Genomic DNA, 17,790 nt, shown 5'->3' with positions numbered 1-17,790 from the left:
TAGTTAATAGCTATTAACCTATTAACTGAAGTGCACAGTTCTCATTAACAGCTACATCTTTAAACTGGGTGTAAAGGTGAAATGCAAAAATTACAGATACAACTAAATACTTAATGCTGTGCATATTTTCATGACAAAAAAGACTTTCTAGCCTCAGAATCCATTAATATTTTAAACTAAAAATTCAGCCACCTAAAACACGCAGCAAAAGAAACAAGGTAAAGGTAGAATCCTTAAGCTTTAATTTAAGATGAATGCAATGGATTTCAAATTAGAGATGTTAAGCCGGTCATACGTGACAAGCTTTGGAATATTTTCTTTTGGTCACACTGCTTGATGGTTCTTTTCATCCTTTGTTACATTAGGCTCTTTTTTATAATGACACTGAGAGTCACAGTGCATAATTAATAGGAAATGAAATATTCAAATGGCCTCTAATGCAGCCCCAGTGAAATGCCATTGAAATAAAAAGGCTAGGGAAGTGTGGAGACATCAGGAATGGGTATGAATGTTGGCATGTGTCACTTTTTAAAACCTCAGATAATGCAAGCATAAAAAGCATGCTAGCACACAGCAAGCAAAAACAACAGGCTAACATTAAAACACATTTTTATGGCACAGTAGTTATTATTATTGAATTGTAAAATGGGTAGCTTAACCAATTCTGTTTTTCACACATTATATTGTTGAGTCATCAAAAATCTAGTATAATCATTTACATCAAGTTCTGCAAATTAAATGCAGATGTGGCAGTGTGTTTAAACAACATCGTATTCCACAGGATGGGGTACATAAGCAGACCAGTGTCATCTTTAAAATAACTAACACACACACACACACAGCAAAATGAGGAAGTTTCGGATTTGTTAGTCTAAATTAGCTTACTGGATTATATTTTGAGTTAATCTAATACTACTTTTGGGTCAAAATAATTAACAGGAAGCATTTCTAACTATTTATTACCAGGAGAATATTTTAGCTTTTTACAACAGCCTTGGTCAGAGATTCTGGGCACATTTCAAACTAACATCTCATGACAGCTTTTCAGAAACTTGCACTGCTTTAAACAACTCCAAACATCCTTCAAGACACAGGCTTGAATTTAAACTTCTGTGTCAGAGCATACACCAGCTCTCATTTTTTCACCCTATGAACGAAATACACAAACACAGTACACACAAAAACACATGAAGAAAGCTAAGGTTAAAGAAGCAGTAAATCAAATACTTCTTCTTGAACTAAAACAGTCCATTTTGACAGCTGATTTTCTTTCTTTGAAAGCATGCAGCACACGTAAAATAAATACTTGTACAGGTGGCAAAAAAAAATCTTCAATATCCTGGATTGTGTTAAAAAAAAAAGATCCTGTTGGATTTATATTTGTTTAATAAGAGATTTCCTGGATGGATAATATCCACACAAACAATTAGATGTAGGGGAAAAACAGCACTTATTTAAAATTTGGATTATGAGTAGCATTTTTATAAAGGACTGGACAGAAAATGGAGTTTCAAAAAGCCAACAAATCAATTTTCCTTAAACAACAATGTCCATATTTGTATTTTAGTTTTGCTGAACTTGTTTAATAGCTATACCCTCATTGTAATCTTTCAGTCCTGCTTCAAAATGCAAAAATTCTAAACAGAACAAAAAAAGTTGTTGCTATAATAATAATGCCCGGCTTAAGGAGTCACAATCTTTTATCAAACTTGTTGCTAATCCTAGCACCACCAAGTGATCTCATCTTTCATTCTGGCTGGATTCCAACATACAATTTCATTAACCCAGGTACCGCAGGTGATAAAACTCATTTTTCCCTAAAGAGACAGCTAAAAAGTACAGTTATACATTTATGAAGTACCAGCAATCAAAATTATGGATTTTCTAAAAGGTTTTTAACTACTTTTATTGAAAGGAAAATTGCTGTCTCAGACTTTTTTGACACTATTACTAATAATAAATTTTACCATTTCGACACAGCAATAATGTGGGAGATGGTGTCAATAAAAAGCATGAAACAAAGATGATCGCTGTCTCTTTAAGTAATGCCTTCTGATCAGATACCGGAAATGAACCTTAAGAGACATAAAACAAATATCTAAAACTCTCATTTATTGCAAACAACTGAGTTAGTTCCAAGAGTATACAACTTAAAACAAGATATATATATATATATATATATATATATATATATATATATATATATATATATATATATATATATATATATATATATATATATATATATATATATATATATATATATATATATATATATATATATATATATATATATATATATATATATATTTCATAGTTATCTGATCATCTAGGAAATTGACTAAAAAGAATTAGCACAATGACCACATGTATTGTTCTACAAAAATAACACTATAAAATTATCTGTAACAGCACCTCTGGATCTTTCCCTCCAAATTTTGTTTCCCAATATTATAGAGATCACTAGAGGGCAGTGTGGTATTTAGACACTCTGACCTTTGTAAGTGATGCAACTATTACTTAGGTCTTGAACTTTATTACAATGTCAGCAAGGTTAATCAGGATGCTGTAAAAATCATGACATTCAAAACTGAATTCTGATTTAACATGTTCCACATACTACGAAATAGAATGAATTAATATTTTGTTGATACTTTCTTAGGGTATAAATTATGTTGATCAACTTTCCTACATATTTGTTGTCTGCCAGCATTTAAAAGGGATGAATTTTAAAAAATCCCACCTTTAGCTAGTGGTCAGTTTGCAAAAAAAACTGGGAAAGATCATGTGCATGAAATAAATTATCATAAATATCTTTGGAAATTTCCATCCCTGCATCTTTTTCTTCTAATGTTGAATAATTTTAATCTCAACGTAGTTCAATTAAGCTTAAAGATAACTTCAGTTTAAAACTTTCTGATTTGCAGACAGCAGTCATTAATGCATTTGAAACAAGTTCTGATTTCCAGCTTTTTTTAAGCAGGTATCCTTATGCATACTTTTCTCTTTCTAAAACCACAAGCATAGTTTCTGGAATTTCATGTGGAAGTGCTTAAGGGGTTGAAAGTTAACACCTTTGTGAGCTGAGTAGCCTTGCAGTTGCTACTAAACAAAAGCCTTTTTTAGAAGCTTTCCTGAAATGTTTTCTTAACATGTTCCAAGTAGTTTTAGGCAAGCAACTAAAGTAAACAAGATGTTACCATGATAAAAACACTTGTGAAAACATTGCAGTGTGTGCCTAAAATGTTTCTTTCACACAAGCATTCCTTAGTTTTACCAGCAAGCTTCCATCTATAATTCATAAATGATTTAATGTTTGAATGTATTTCAATCATAACTGTTACTGTTCCTACAAAACTTCTCAGAATTACAAGTCCCAAACTATCAAGGTTGTATGTTGGTTATAAAGCTTACTTCCTTTTGTAAAATAATGACTTTACAATGCCTTAGTAAGGTCACACTTGGAATACTGTATCCAGTTTTGGTCACCACGATGTAAAAAAGATGCTGAGATTCTAGAAAGAGTACAGAGACAAGCAACAAAGATGATTAGGGGACTGGAGGCTAAAGCATATAAGGAACGGTTGCTGGAACTGGGTATGTCTAGTTTAACGAAGAGAAGGACGAGGGGGGACATGATAGCAGTGTTCCAATATCTCAGGGGCTGCCACAAAGAAGAGGGAGTCAAGCTATTCTCCAAGGCGCCTGAAGGCAGGACGAGAAGCAATGGATGGAAACTGATCAAGGAGAGAAGCAACCTAGAACTAAGGAGAAACTTCCTGACAGTTAGAACAATTAACCAGTGGAACAACCTGCCTCCAGAAGTGGTGAATGCTCCAACACTGGAACTTTTTAAGAAGAGACTGGATAGCCGTTTGTCTGAAATGGTGTAGGGTTCCTGCCTGGGCAGAGGGTTGGACTCGATGACCTCCAAGGTCCCTTCCAACTTTATTATTATTATTATTATTATTATTATTATTATTATTATTATTATTATTATTATTATTATTATTATTATTATTATTATTATTATTATTATTATTATTATTATTTATGTATATATGTATCACACAGTGTTATGTGTACTACTATTCTTCAAAAAAAGTGGATGTCTTTAGTTCAGGGTTCAACTGTGGAATCCTTGGTGCTCTCTGAGGTTGGTTGTTTGCCAATGTTTCATCAGTGCTAATGATGTTATCTAGTTGGGTAATGAAATGTCTGAAACAAAAAACCAAAGCTCAGAGAGCACCAAAGATTACATCATTATCTTTCCCCACCCATTTGGGGTTTTCAGCATCATTTCTGACCCTTGACATTTGACATCCAGCCATTATCATGCCAAGTAGGCAAAGTTTGCTCTGAAGAGTAGATGGCCTTATTTGATATACCAATAAGCAGGACAAAAATCACAGATAGAAAGGAATGAAAGTATTCAGAACTCCAAAGTAAGTAACTAAACTCACAGCGCTTTCCTTTATGAACAAGGAGACTCACATGCTGTATGTATGTACAACGGGCACTTTTGATGGGAACCCAGTTACAGAAGCAGGTATAGAATAGCTCATCCTACAGCTGGACACATTTAACAATATTGTCCAAAATGCCAATACAAATGTAACACAGCAATACAGACATGTTCATCCACATGTACACATGCCTATTCAGATACAATTGCATGTAGATAAATATTAATTAGATGAATGGAGTGGAGTGGAGTGGAGTGGAGTGGAGTAGAGTGGAGTAGAGTAGAGTAGAGTAGAGTAGAGTAGAGTAGAGTAGAGTAGAGTAGAGTAGAGTAGAGTAGAGTAGAGTAGAGTAGAGTAGAGTAGAGTAGAGTAGAGTAGAGTAGAGCAGAATAGAATAGAATAGAATAGAATAGAATAGAATAGAATAGAATAGAATTTCTTACTTTAAAAAAGACTGGAAGTCTTCACATACTGTTTCGCAGCCCGGCCATTTGCATACTCCATGCCCATAGAGCGGATGGCTATGACAATGTTCTTCATGGGATAAACTGAAAGAATAATTAAAAGGCGGAAGAGAGGAAACTATTATCATGTGAAACTTTGAATAAGCTTACCTTGATGTTTATCAGTACAATCAAGTAATAATACAAAAATACTGACGAATAAGCAAATCATTTTGGATCATGCAATACAGATTTAAAAGAGAACATTTCCAAACTTTATTGAGAGATTGTACATATCACATCTATGAATCAGAGGTCTTATAAAAAGTTGAAAAAAATGAAATATACTCCAAATTATGTTAAGATGCTTCAAAATTGTACCAGAGTGTTACCAGCCAAACATCGAACTTCTAAAATATGGATTACAGTATGGAAGTCAATAGCATTGTCATGGGTAATAAGAATCATTAATACATATTTTGGAGCAACATTGCTGTTTTCCGTAAGTCAAAATAAAAATGGAAGCTGAGGAAGAAGGAATCTGTCTGAATACAAAATGGTCAGGGAAATGAATCTGCTGCATTTATTATCATATTCTGAAGTATCTTTATTCAACTATGGTATGAGCAAAAGAATTTTTTTTGACAATTCCCATAATTTTAAAATGTTTTTTTATATATAAAGAAGCTTTAATTTTTTTATCTCCATTTGTTATTTTTTAACAGAAAACTATTCCCAATACCATTAAGATAAGTCAATAATTTTTGATATAAAATATACCCACAAGGACTATCTATACATGTTTTTTCCTGGAATGTTGCCTCTTACACACCAACGATCTGCAGACTTATCTCTGAACTATAACAAAGGTATATTTGCCTACAACATTGATTCAAGATGGCTCCAATAATTCATTTTGCCTTAAGCTTCTGCTGTAATTCATGTGACGACATGATAAACCTTATATTCAGGTATTATGAAATATGCTACTATTATAGTTAACATATTTAGAGTAAACTATATGGTAATTATTATAATTATCAGTCAGTGTGCTGGAGTGCAAAGAACATCAGATTTGGGCTAGAAGAAGCATGACTTAAATCTATATTAAGCTGCTGTTTGGGGTGATTACAATAACTTGGTTGAATATACTTGTGATTAATTAAAAAAAAAATAAAGGAAAGGACAGCATACATACTTGGATTCTACTGGAAACCTGGAAACCAATGTTACAGTGGAACAGCTGTATTTTTACTGTCTGAACTATAGCAAATTTATTAGTAAACAGGATGTTTGGGATGGGATTCTGGAAAGTAATAGTAATAGATTGGCTCTGGTGATTGTGTTGAAAGAGTAAACAATGTGAAATACATTTTAATAACCATTGCTATAGAAATGACTATTGGAAACAAAATAAAAGTGCATTACTGAATGAACAATCTCTAGAAAAAACAAGTGATACTTAAAAACAGGCGATACTTTTCACAGAAGGGTAAAGTTTTGATGAGCACAATATGAATTTAAGTAATTCATGAAGTTCCATTTATGTAAATAAAAATGTCTTTCAAAAACAATGCTGGGTAGATTTAGGGAAATAAAATACCTTTTTAGAATATGAAGGAAGGAAGGAAGGAAGGAAGGAAGGAAGGAAGGAAGGAAGGAAGGAAGGAAGGAAGGAAGGAAGGAAGGAAGGAAGGAAGGAAGGAAGGAAGGAAGAATATAGGTTTCTAATACATATATCAACAATTTTATAGTAAAGTTGAATGACTGATTTAAAATAAATTTCACTGGAGATGCTTTTATAACTGATGTTACTCAATCAGCTCTTCTAAACATTGAATGATCTGATTAGATTTCTTGTTATCGATTGCCCTATTGAATTATCAGGTCCTTTAGGTCAATAAAAAATGTGTAGCTATGTTCAACTCTTGCAGCTTTTACATTTTTCCATTACAACCACAAAAACTACAAGATATAGTAATTATAAGGCCAACAACTGATAAACTGCATAATTTTGCCACAATAAGTTATTTATTACTTATTTCTTAAAATGTCATTAACTTTTAATTAAAAATGCCTCCAGAAGTTGTGAATGCTCCAACACTGGAAGTTTTTAAGAAGAGACTGGACAACCATTTGTCTGAAATGGTATAGGGTTTCCTGCCTGAGCAGGGGGGTGGTTGGAGTAGATGACATCCAAGGTCCTTTCCAACATTATTATTATTATTATTATTATTATTAGTAGTAGTAGTAGTAGTAGTAGTAGTAGTAGTAGTAGTAGTAGTAGTAGTAGTAGTATTCTCCACAAATGCTGATCCTTGCCTTCCAGTATAAAATATATTAACTTTTGGAGAATCATGTATTCATTTATATTTCTGATATTTTCTATGACATTATCTAACTAAATTAAATTGAAATAACTAGCAGTCAACTTTATGTTAAAATACTCATTCAAAGAATAAGTAGTATGTATATAAGTATGTAAGAATAAGTTGTATTTCTAGTCATACTTTCAAAAATATACTTTGTAGAAATTGTGATTGTTTTGATTGATTTTTGTCAGACGCTGATAATATTACTGATCATGTCTGCCTTGAAAAAACTATGGATGAATGGATGGAAGGAAGGAAGGAAAGAAGGAAGGAAACCAGAGATAGATAAATTATATGAAAAATTGATAATAACTGGATGCAATGTGTACTCCCTTAAAGCTTTGATTCCCAAACTGGGCACTAAGCATCTTGGGATGCTGCATTGAAGTCATAGAAGAATTGCAGGATTTTACTATTTAATAAGTGGAACTGTTGCTGTGGTGCCCTATAATGCCATGCAACACAGTTTGAGACCCACAAGAGGTTCTATGGAAAAAAAAAATACTGAAGAATCAAGGGTGCCATTAACTGAGAAAGTCTGAGAACCTCTGCCTCAAATTATGAGATTCTTCAAAGTGAGCTTGACTTGGATGGGACAATGTAGATTTCTTGGCAGCAGTATAGAAGTGGCTTCCAACTGCCTTGTTTTGATTTCTGACTGCCCAGTCCAGCCTATGTCCTAGAGAACTCCTGGTGCTTTTTCAAACAAGTACCAAATACACCATACTTTTTTTCCCAAATGCCTTCAAACATGAGGAACTTGCAATAATTGACTGTGTTATATTGTGCCAAAATTGCACCAAGATTTCTTTTTACTGTCTTTAAGGAATCATAATAGAAAGCAATCAGCCATTAAGATTGATGTAGATGCATGGCTATTCAAGCATATATATGGCAAACAACAACTTCTAGTACATATAATGGAATAACTTACATCTTGTCCTACATTAAAATTCGATTATAGATGCATATCCGCTCTGAAGCGACAGGAGGAGATGGCATTAGTAGGTACCGTCTTTATTGTATCTCAATTATTTATAGGATTTGTGTTCTTTTATAAAATATAAAAAGATGGATGTTCCTGATTAAATGGGAGGCACAGAATTATAACAGTAACTATGAATTCTGTTCTTAAGGGATCTACATCAGTACCAATGTTGGTCTTAGTGCTTCTCTCCTGCAGTCAGCTTGTTTTTTGCACCGTATTTGCCTAGTTCACATAGTGAAACTATCCATGTCGGATGCTGTTTTTCATCCAGTTTGCTGTAGAACCTGACAGTCATTAGAGATGAGAGGGAGTGACTGGACTAAACTCACCCAAATGGCTTCCATGTCTAAGAGAACACAGGACCTGGAACTCCCTACTTTACTCTGTCACTTTAACTCATCTCTTGATTTGTCTCAATACAAACATTATTTGAAAACAATAAAAGGTTCATTATACTTTTGGGCAAATCTTTATAATTCTAGCAGTATCTTTAGTCTTTATTATTTGTTTTACTAATACAACCCTATCTTCCCAATAAAATTGCCTTGGCACAATCCTGAACTTGATTTAGAAACAGAACTTTGTGGTATTTTCTTATGGATTCAAACTAATCCCATTTTTTTTTAAACAGGAAAGGTAAATTTACCCCTGTAAACTCTTGCTAAAATAGTAGACATGTCTGGACAACATACTGGAATTTAGTCAGTTTATCAAGACACAGAGTACAGTTACATTGCAGAAGATCTCTTCTTCTAGTGTAATCCTTAACATTTAAACAAAGAATTTAATAATTCTAAACTGAATCATACTGAATCTACTAATCCACAGAATAGCAATTCTACATATACTTAGTACTCCACTGGGTTACTTGACATTCTATTTAGAAATGAGTAACAGAACAACAGGGTTAGTGAATAAACATGTTTTTCTCATCCATTATATTTTCTTGGTTTAGTTAACATAGGTTTCATGACAGGGAGGCCAATCTAACAGAAATTCCTACTCTACCATAACTGGTTGACTGATGCCCCTGTAAGATAATTAAGTCATCACATAGGTCTTACTCACCCTATTCAGATCCAAGCATAATCAATGCACTGAGAACATCAAGAAACAAAGAGATGGTTCTCTGTCTTCTGAAAGAGTTATGCTCTCCCAGAGCATATAGATATGTATTTTGTAGAGAGATATTCTTTTTCTGATTTTCTACATTGAAGTAACCTGCCACCACTTTTAACTGTCTGATCAATTAGGGTGGGTACTTCCTAAGTTTCTTTCTTTGACCATTAAGTCCTTCGGGACTCCTCCCTCTCATGTCTGATTGTTTCCTAGGCAGCATCTCTTTCCTTTTTCCCCAAGGTCATCCACACATTCCATTACACACTGGATAGCACTAGATTCAGACATGCTAATTTAAATGGAGACGCAAACTTTAATTACTTAATCAATGTATAAGCTGTTTCAATTGTTGCAACCACCAATTAATACAATTTCAAACACAACAGAATGAAAATAGTAACAATACAAATATAAAAAACACATACTGGGAAAGCAAGCAAACAACCTACAAACAGAGAAAGATAGTCAAATAAGTATATTGGTCTTGAACCATGAAGGACTTTATGACAATCATCTTATGAAGTTTCAAACAGCAGTCATTACCACATCTTCCCACCCTGCTTTTTTCTTAAGATGACTATATATTGCCACACATATATTCCATGAAAGCCAGTGGTGTTAATGCTAGTTGCTTCACTAGAACTAAGATTTCACTAAGTCTAACACAGACCACATAGCACAACAGTCTTCAATGTGCAGCATGCAAACCAACATTTTTGAACAAAAGTCATAAAAGCCCACCACACTTGAGATTCTAGTCTTATGCAGTTAAGAGAGAATGATTGAGGATCAGTTGGACATGCCAGAAATATTTGTTTGGTTCATATTTAACAAATCTGTAATTTCTGAATCGAAAAGACAACCAGAATGTAGTTATTCTTCTATAGTTACAATTCTCCTAATTTTGTAATGCAGTTTCAGAACAATCAATACTGGAAATGTACATGGTCATACAAAAAACATGTAAAGGTTTATTAATGCTGAAACACTTGCAAAAATCTGCATAACCTGTAAAATTAAGTAAAAAGCATTTGCAGAAGTACACCAAAATGTGTATTCATTTTGTAAGACATCTAGAAAAAAACGTGATATTAAAATAATTTGGAATAAACAAAATAAAAATAATTAGGACAAATAGAAAATGATACATTTGGTGATAATGGAAATTAAATATATCACAGTCACAGAATAAGGAGCATCATTATCACAATAGTAATAATAACAATAACAAAAACAATTATATTTCTCTATGCCACAGTCTTCATTTCAGTAGCATTTCAACTCAATAAAACTGTATGGACAATTCTTTTTTCCATATCTAAGATAGAAACAGTGGACAACATACCTGTATTTGAATGTCCAAGATATTATTGGTGAATAATAGTATCAATGAACGACAATATATTTCAGAATGAATAAAGAATCATTAGATAGAAGACAAAAACAAACAAACGCTTCGAGATCAAAATAAGCACTGGTAGCAGGCAAATCTGCCTGCAATTTATAGCCATGCAAGAATATGGCACTGAGGAAGGTTCATCAATCTATAAATTTCAGTTTTCAATTGTATTTAAAAAGAGAAACATGATTCTCTCCCTTATAGATGAAATATTAACTTTAAAAAATAGTTCATGCAGAGCCTTGGTATCTTTTTCCACATTCATTTTGGGGTTCAGTTTTGTAACAACTTTCCTGATTAAGGAACTAGAAAAAATCTAGGGATTTGCACAATTATGTGACCTTTGATCTGTCTAAGTAGAATATAGATTTTGCAAATTCATTAATATAACCCCCCAAGTAATTGATAATTGCTAGGCTGTATTTTCTTTTAGAAAAAAAAAGCTGACAATGTGGAAAAATCTACAAGGACAGATTTTCACCACCTTCTATGGCAGGGGTCCTCAACCTTGGCCGCTTTAAGACTTGTGGACTTCAACTCCCAGAATTCCTCAGCTAGCAAAGCTGGCTGAGGAATTCTGGGAGTTGAAGTCCACAAGTCTTAAAGCGGCCAAGGTTGAGGACCCCTGTTTTAGGGCATCTCCTAGTTTTTTCCTCAAATTCATGCTTGGTCAAGAGGCCAAAGGTTATATGTGCAGCATGTACTCTATGCTATCAAAATAATGGACAGTTTTGATTGCTCTAAGGCAGGTTGTTACAAACATATTTATCTCTTGAGAATAACATGGAACAGAAGAGACAAATTACATTACTTTTGACTCACACAATCTCAAAGTAAAATGTTTTTCAAATATTTCAAACAGGCAGCCCCCAATCATTAAGCACACAGCAATCAAGTAGAGAAGATGCAACTCATATACATATCTGCATTAGTCATCTAATCCAGAGGAACAACTACAAGAAAAAAACTAACTGCCAAACAAAATATAGATTTCTTTATGAGAAATCTCATGAGATACTGTATTCCACCACAACTTTTGTGTTTCAGTTCCAGTATCTATGTAATTGTCTTTTTTATGTTTTCTTTTTTTCCCCCCTCTCTATTCAATTCAATTTTCATCAGTATGGACATATCCAGAATAGATGTCACATTAGAAATACTTTAATGGGCAGATTTAAAGCTCTAGCATTTTTAATCATTTCACTGCTAATTAAGAAGAACAATTTCTCTTTTCTTTTCTTTTGAGTATCTGTTCACGTACTTGCATACTGTCATCACAGCTTCCTTATAGCCTCAATTTTCCAAGGCTCTAGATATTTAATTCCCTTTAATCTTAGATCAGTCTCTTCTCTTCCAATTCTTTTTCATTCTAGCTGCTCACTTCAGTATTTGTAGTAGTATTTAAAAAAAAAATCACTTCATCCTAACTGGTGTTACTGGTGTTCTAACTTTTAATAAGAAAAAATAAAAATGAACAGGGATCTGATTAACATCTATATATCACATACATAAAAAATAGCACAGCTGTTTAATTTCACATCTTCGTTCACCTCCAATTGCATTTTCTAAGCTGATGTTTCATTTTATACATGGATTTGATTTTCAGCTTATCAGAATTACACTCTACTTATCTTTGTTAAATTTATTCCTCTCTGCATAGTTCTCTAATTTATGCATGAGAAATTGGATTGATTTGGTATCTTAGGTTCACATTATTCTAATTAAACAAACATTTTGCTTATTTTTCTCATTGATTCTCATTTATGCTTGTACATATAATTTATTTCTATGATGAAAAAAAGGAGGAGGAAGAAGAGAAGGATAGATGAATCCATATGAGTTCAGTTTTCTCCTAGGTTTTAGATGGTAGAATAGGCTATGGCTGACTGTAATTCATAAAATAAAGCCATAAAACCATTAAGAGAATTGATTTGTACTGACTGTGCATACCTCAGTCCTGGAGTCAGGAATATATTTAATATGAGGATACTGACACACACTTAGCTTTGTGTGTGTGTGTGTTTGTGCGTGTGTGTGTGTGTTAACATCATAACACATCTCTGAAGGAGAGAAGAATCAATTCCGTTTTAAGGAACTAATCACTAGACTTAAGAAGCCTTCATTTACTCCACTGGACATGGACAATTATAGGAAAATTTCTAACTTTCAATGGTTGTGTAAGATTCTCAAAGAAGGATGACTTCCCCAGGATAGAAGGTCCCGGTGATTATCCTAACCTGTTTCAAATTCATATCAGAATGGATTGCAGGATAGTGTCTGTCTCTATGCTGGCTATTCATGCTGATGGCTATTCATGCTGATCTTAGGTTTGGATTCATCAGAGGGAGTCTGACTAGTTTGCCTTTTTTTTAACTTCTGAAAATATATTGTTCATGCTAGGAAGGCGAGAGAACAATGGCTGCTCATTTTCAGTTACTACGGTATATTCCTACTGTAATGGCATTTTGTGCTTAGTGGGATTTTTTAATATATATAAAACAGAAAGGTGATTCCTGGGTAAACTCATATCAGCTGGCATAAAAATGCATGAACACCAGGAAGTTTATAAAACTATAAAAGTTTAATAAAACACAATACCAAGCTTTCGCTGGCAACTGTCAGCATCATCAGGGTAACTTCCAGTCGATGGGGAAGCCTTTTAGGGATATGGCGCTCTTTGCACCCGGCTCCTAGATCTCGTTACCGGTCCCAGCCAATCCACCTGCGTTTTGATAGTAATTTCCGTATTGCTAGCCATTGCTTTCTTGCTTTCCTTGCTTGTATCCATATCATCATACTTCCCCTCCCTCTTCCTGTGACCGTGTGTTATCTTTCCGCATATATATATGCATTGCATCATTGTGCAATAGGTGGTTATTTGTCAAACTGAGACCTATATATGATGTTCTTCAGTGTTCTGTTCTTTCTTCAGTGCTTCTCAATATATTCATAAAATCTACGAGGAGGGAAGATCATCAGAAGATTTGCAAGATTTGCAACTGGCTATTATCAGTATTATCACTCCAAACCCATGTTTCTAATGTTTTCAGGTAACAATATGTCTTCCCTTAAAATATGTCTACAGTTTGTCATGGGCTCAATAATGAGAAATAAAAAAATTCAAATTCAGACTGAATCCAGACAAAAATAATCCTGAATTTAGATAGTGAAAATAATTACTGAAATGGGTTGCAATCGTTTTCTCTGTTCTGAACAGAGCTGTACTCCTTCCTAACAAGCAGGCTCTCATTTCAGGATGTAGCCCGATCTGCTCTCTGAGTTCTCAGTCAGAAGGTACAACTAGAAGCATTTATATTAGCTTTATATAATATAAAGTTTACTTCATTTTGTATGGTCCAGTCAATGCCTAGGCTAAAAACGTCCATGCATAGTGAAATTAGTAGACAACTTGATCTCTGGAAGACCTCAAAGAGGTACCTCTGTCCTAAACTATTACACCAGCTATTTATTTGTTTTCTAGGGAAAATATGAAGGATTCAATATTACCTTTAATGATACATAGGATTTGCACCCAGGCTACCTGAATAAATGTCTCTTTTAAATATTTCTGCCATTTGCTAAGATTGTATGTCAGAGTTTACTTATAATTGTTACAGATTAATCTTGCAGTGATTCAAAATTAAGATAGAGTATGCCGCCCTTTGCTTTGACAGCTACCATTAAAAGTAGCTTTTAAATTATTTATTGTAATTGTTTTTAACTGCTGAATTTTAACATTTATGCACTAACCCTTCTGATGCTCTCTTTTGTCACAAATCTAGGCATCTTTAAGTTTATGCACCGTGAATTACAGAGACACTTGGTATTTGCCAATGCAATGTTCTAAGAAGAAGGGAGGATATCTGTTTTATTTATTGTGAGCCTTAAAATGTATTTCTCATGTAAATGAGAACTCTTCCTTAATTTTGCTTTTCATTTACTTCAACACTTCTGCCTCTTATATAAATGCATTCAGAGAAAACTTTCCAATTTCTGCATATGTACAAGACAGCAGTCCACTAGATATACCATATACTATTAGACAGGAAACATACAACAGTTCCAGGTCATGTGGCAAAAAAAGTGGAATTTCTGTAGCAACAATACTAGGTAGATTACATCTACAGCTAAACATAAATTGAATTCTTCTGCTTGAAGTTGTGAATGCTCCAACACTGGAAATTTTTAAGAAGAGACTGGACAGCCATTTGTGTGAAATGGTACAGGCTTTCCAACCTGAGCAGGGGGTTAGACTAGATTACTTCCAAGGTCCCTTCCAACTGTTTATTATTGTTGTTGTTGTTGTTATTGTTGTTGTTATTATTATTATTGGCTAGCATTTTCTCACAATAACAATCATGTTTATGGTAACCATAACTTTGTTCATACTGTATTAGAAAACCACCAAGAGAGTAAGGAAAATACACATAGCAGTTACAATCAAGCAGATACATGATATGTTTTTTTTCATTTGTACTTTATAAAAAGCAACCATATTCCATAGGACACAAGACTGTTTCATCAGAAAAACCAGCTGAAGCACACAGGTACTGTAAATATCATATGCTATTGCAGGTGCTATACTTTCTATTTGTTTGTGTTTATCTAAACAACATAACAAATAATCAGACAAACAGAGAAAACATTTGGCATGATAATGATAATGTGGGATACAGGAAAAACATCTAGTTTTTGCTGGTTTGTAAATTTGCAAAATTTCTTGATTCTCATTCTTCATTAAAAAAACAAAACCCTTTTCCTTATGTGTTTCTTGTATTACACTTGGATCTATGCTGTGTCATACCAAGGATTTAATCACTGGAGATAAACTAAAATTTAGGGATCTCAGAATTAAATCTTACATTGAATTTAGGGAGGAAAGCTAAACAAAAAGTAAAAATGAAGGCACAAGTTCTCAAAGTGTCAAACTGAGGGCTTCTTTTTGGAATTGCCAGTGATTTAAAATGAAACTATCTTTACAGAAGCATAATTGGAACAATGCAGATTTTTCAAGCACAATAAATAGTAGTGCCTTCTATGGTGAATGTAGTTTTGATTCTCTGGTAAGAATATCAGCCAACTTAGAAGTTTTCATTGTATTTTTTTTTTATAGCAATAGTACTTAGACTTATATACTGCCCCATAGCACTTTACAGCACTCTCTGGGTGACTCACAATGTCACATATTGCTCCCCAACAATCTGGGTCCTCATTTTACTGACCTCAGAAAGATGGAAGGCTGAGTCAACCTTGAGCCGGTCAGAATCAAACTCCTGGCAGTGGAATGCAGAGCTAGTCTGTAATACTGCATTCAGCACTGCATTCAACACTGCACCACCAATGCACCATCAATAATAATGATTTTATTAATAATATTAATAAAAATAAAGTTTGATGTTAAGAATAAACATCCTCTCTTGCTTTGGTGCTGACATATTAATATCTGGGAGTTGCTCTTATCATTCCTATATTTGGTCCCAAACGGAAACTAATTGCCAGACAACCATGACTTGAGGCATTAAAAAATAAACTACTATGGTTGTGAAGAGAATTAAATCCAAAGGCTAAAAATGTATTTGGACTGCCCCAGGCACAATAGTACTACCTATCAGGAAATTCTTAAAGCAGGGGGTCTTCAAACTTGGCCCTTTTATGACTTATGGACTTCAACTCCCAGAATTCCTCAGCCAGCGCGGTCATAAAAGGTCCAAGTTTGAAGACCCCTGTCTTAAAGGAACATGTCTTTTCCTAGCCTCATACAACTATCGTCAGCAATAGAAAGAAGAATCTGGGGAACAGGTGCAGTATGGTGTTCCCAACACGTATTAAGTGTGCGTCCGTGCATGCAGCAAATCACATGTTGCACTTTGAACTTGGATCACTGCACAGTCTTACTGAGTGTGAAGAACTGGAACATTCACACATAGACAAAAGAAAAAAGAAACAGGATGATCCAGTAATCAATAGTTATTAGGAACCACACAGACAACTTGGTTTCCGCAATAAGGCCTAACACATGACACATGTTGCTGAAAGCTGAAATTTGCTTTTTACACTGTACTGACCACAGCACCCACAGGCAGAGCTACAACATCTTTCTCTGAATGGGACCGACTGCCAGATGGAAGCAGACACTGAACAAGCTGTCCAAGTGCCTGGGGGACTGTCCTATATTAACACCACCTGTGTCGGGGAAAGATTGCGCTCTGGATTTGAAATGGCCTTTAAAGAGCCATCAGAATGTTATCTTTAAAAGTGCACGTGAGCAGACACACTGGAAATTGAATTAAAAGAAATGTTGCAGCAAGCGCCTTTATCCTTAGGCATTTTTCTGAAGGAAGGATGTTTGCTACATTGTTTATACCACCTTGAAAGCAAACATTACCGCGCATAAGCAGGTTCCTATTTTTTGTGGCTTTGTTTTTATTGCTCAAAGAAGACTTCTAATATCCTATCAGAGAGTTTGCTTTTCTTCTTCCAGATGTTTTTGTAAAAAGTAATTTTACCTGGTAATAGAAATATGGCTACACAAATGGATATTACATTTGAACAGTTACCAGCCTTAGTTTTGTTTGAGGTAACTTTTGTCTGCCTATGTCAAGCCATTACTAATAAATTCACACTTCATGACTAATCAGGAGATCATTTCATATGGAGCAGGCATGCAGGCTTGTGGGACAACCGCTTGTTTTTGAAACAATGGCACTTGCTATAACTTTTCACTATTGCCGCAAAGCCTTAAGGAAAAATGTGAGTTTCTCACAACGCCCAGAAAGTAACTAAATTATAGTCGTTAGAAACCAAAGAACTCCATGAAAATATACAGAGAGTAAACTGAATGACCGAAATGTTTTGCTATTGAAATTAAACTGCATCTTAAATAAATGGATCATGTTTACTTTGCTTAAAGCATGTTTGCTTTTAATATCATTAAAATATCATTAATCTATCAATTAATAGAGTTCAATGGGCCTTATAAGTAATGGGGATGGGCATGGAGGAA

The 17,790-nt window shown here is 34.1% G+C and overlaps 1 protein-coding gene across 1 annotated transcript in view; it reads right to left on the bottom strand.

Moving 5' to 3' along the window:
• Positions 1 to 17,790, bottom strand: part of FOXP1 (forkhead box P1) — an 82,364-nt gene that overhangs the window by 39,949 nt on the left and 24,625 nt on the right. The window contains exon 3 of the mRNA XM_015822368.1: positions 4,910 to 5,014. Within this exon, the coding sequence (XP_015677854.1) occupies positions 4,910 to 5,014 (105 nt within the window). The remainder of the gene's footprint in view (positions 1 to 4,909; positions 5,015 to 17,790) is intronic.

Source organism: Protobothrops mucrosquamatus, unplaced genomic scaffold, assembly GCF_001527695.2.
Source record: "Protobothrops mucrosquamatus isolate PMUCROS unplaced genomic scaffold, P.Mucros_1.0 scaffold1537, whole genome shotgun sequence".
Lineage (NCBI taxonomy): Eukaryota > Metazoa > Chordata > Lepidosauria > Squamata > Viperidae > Protobothrops > Protobothrops mucrosquamatus.
The sequence above is the reverse complement of the archived record's forward strand: the minus strand, read 5'-3'. Positions and strand labels throughout refer to the sequence as shown.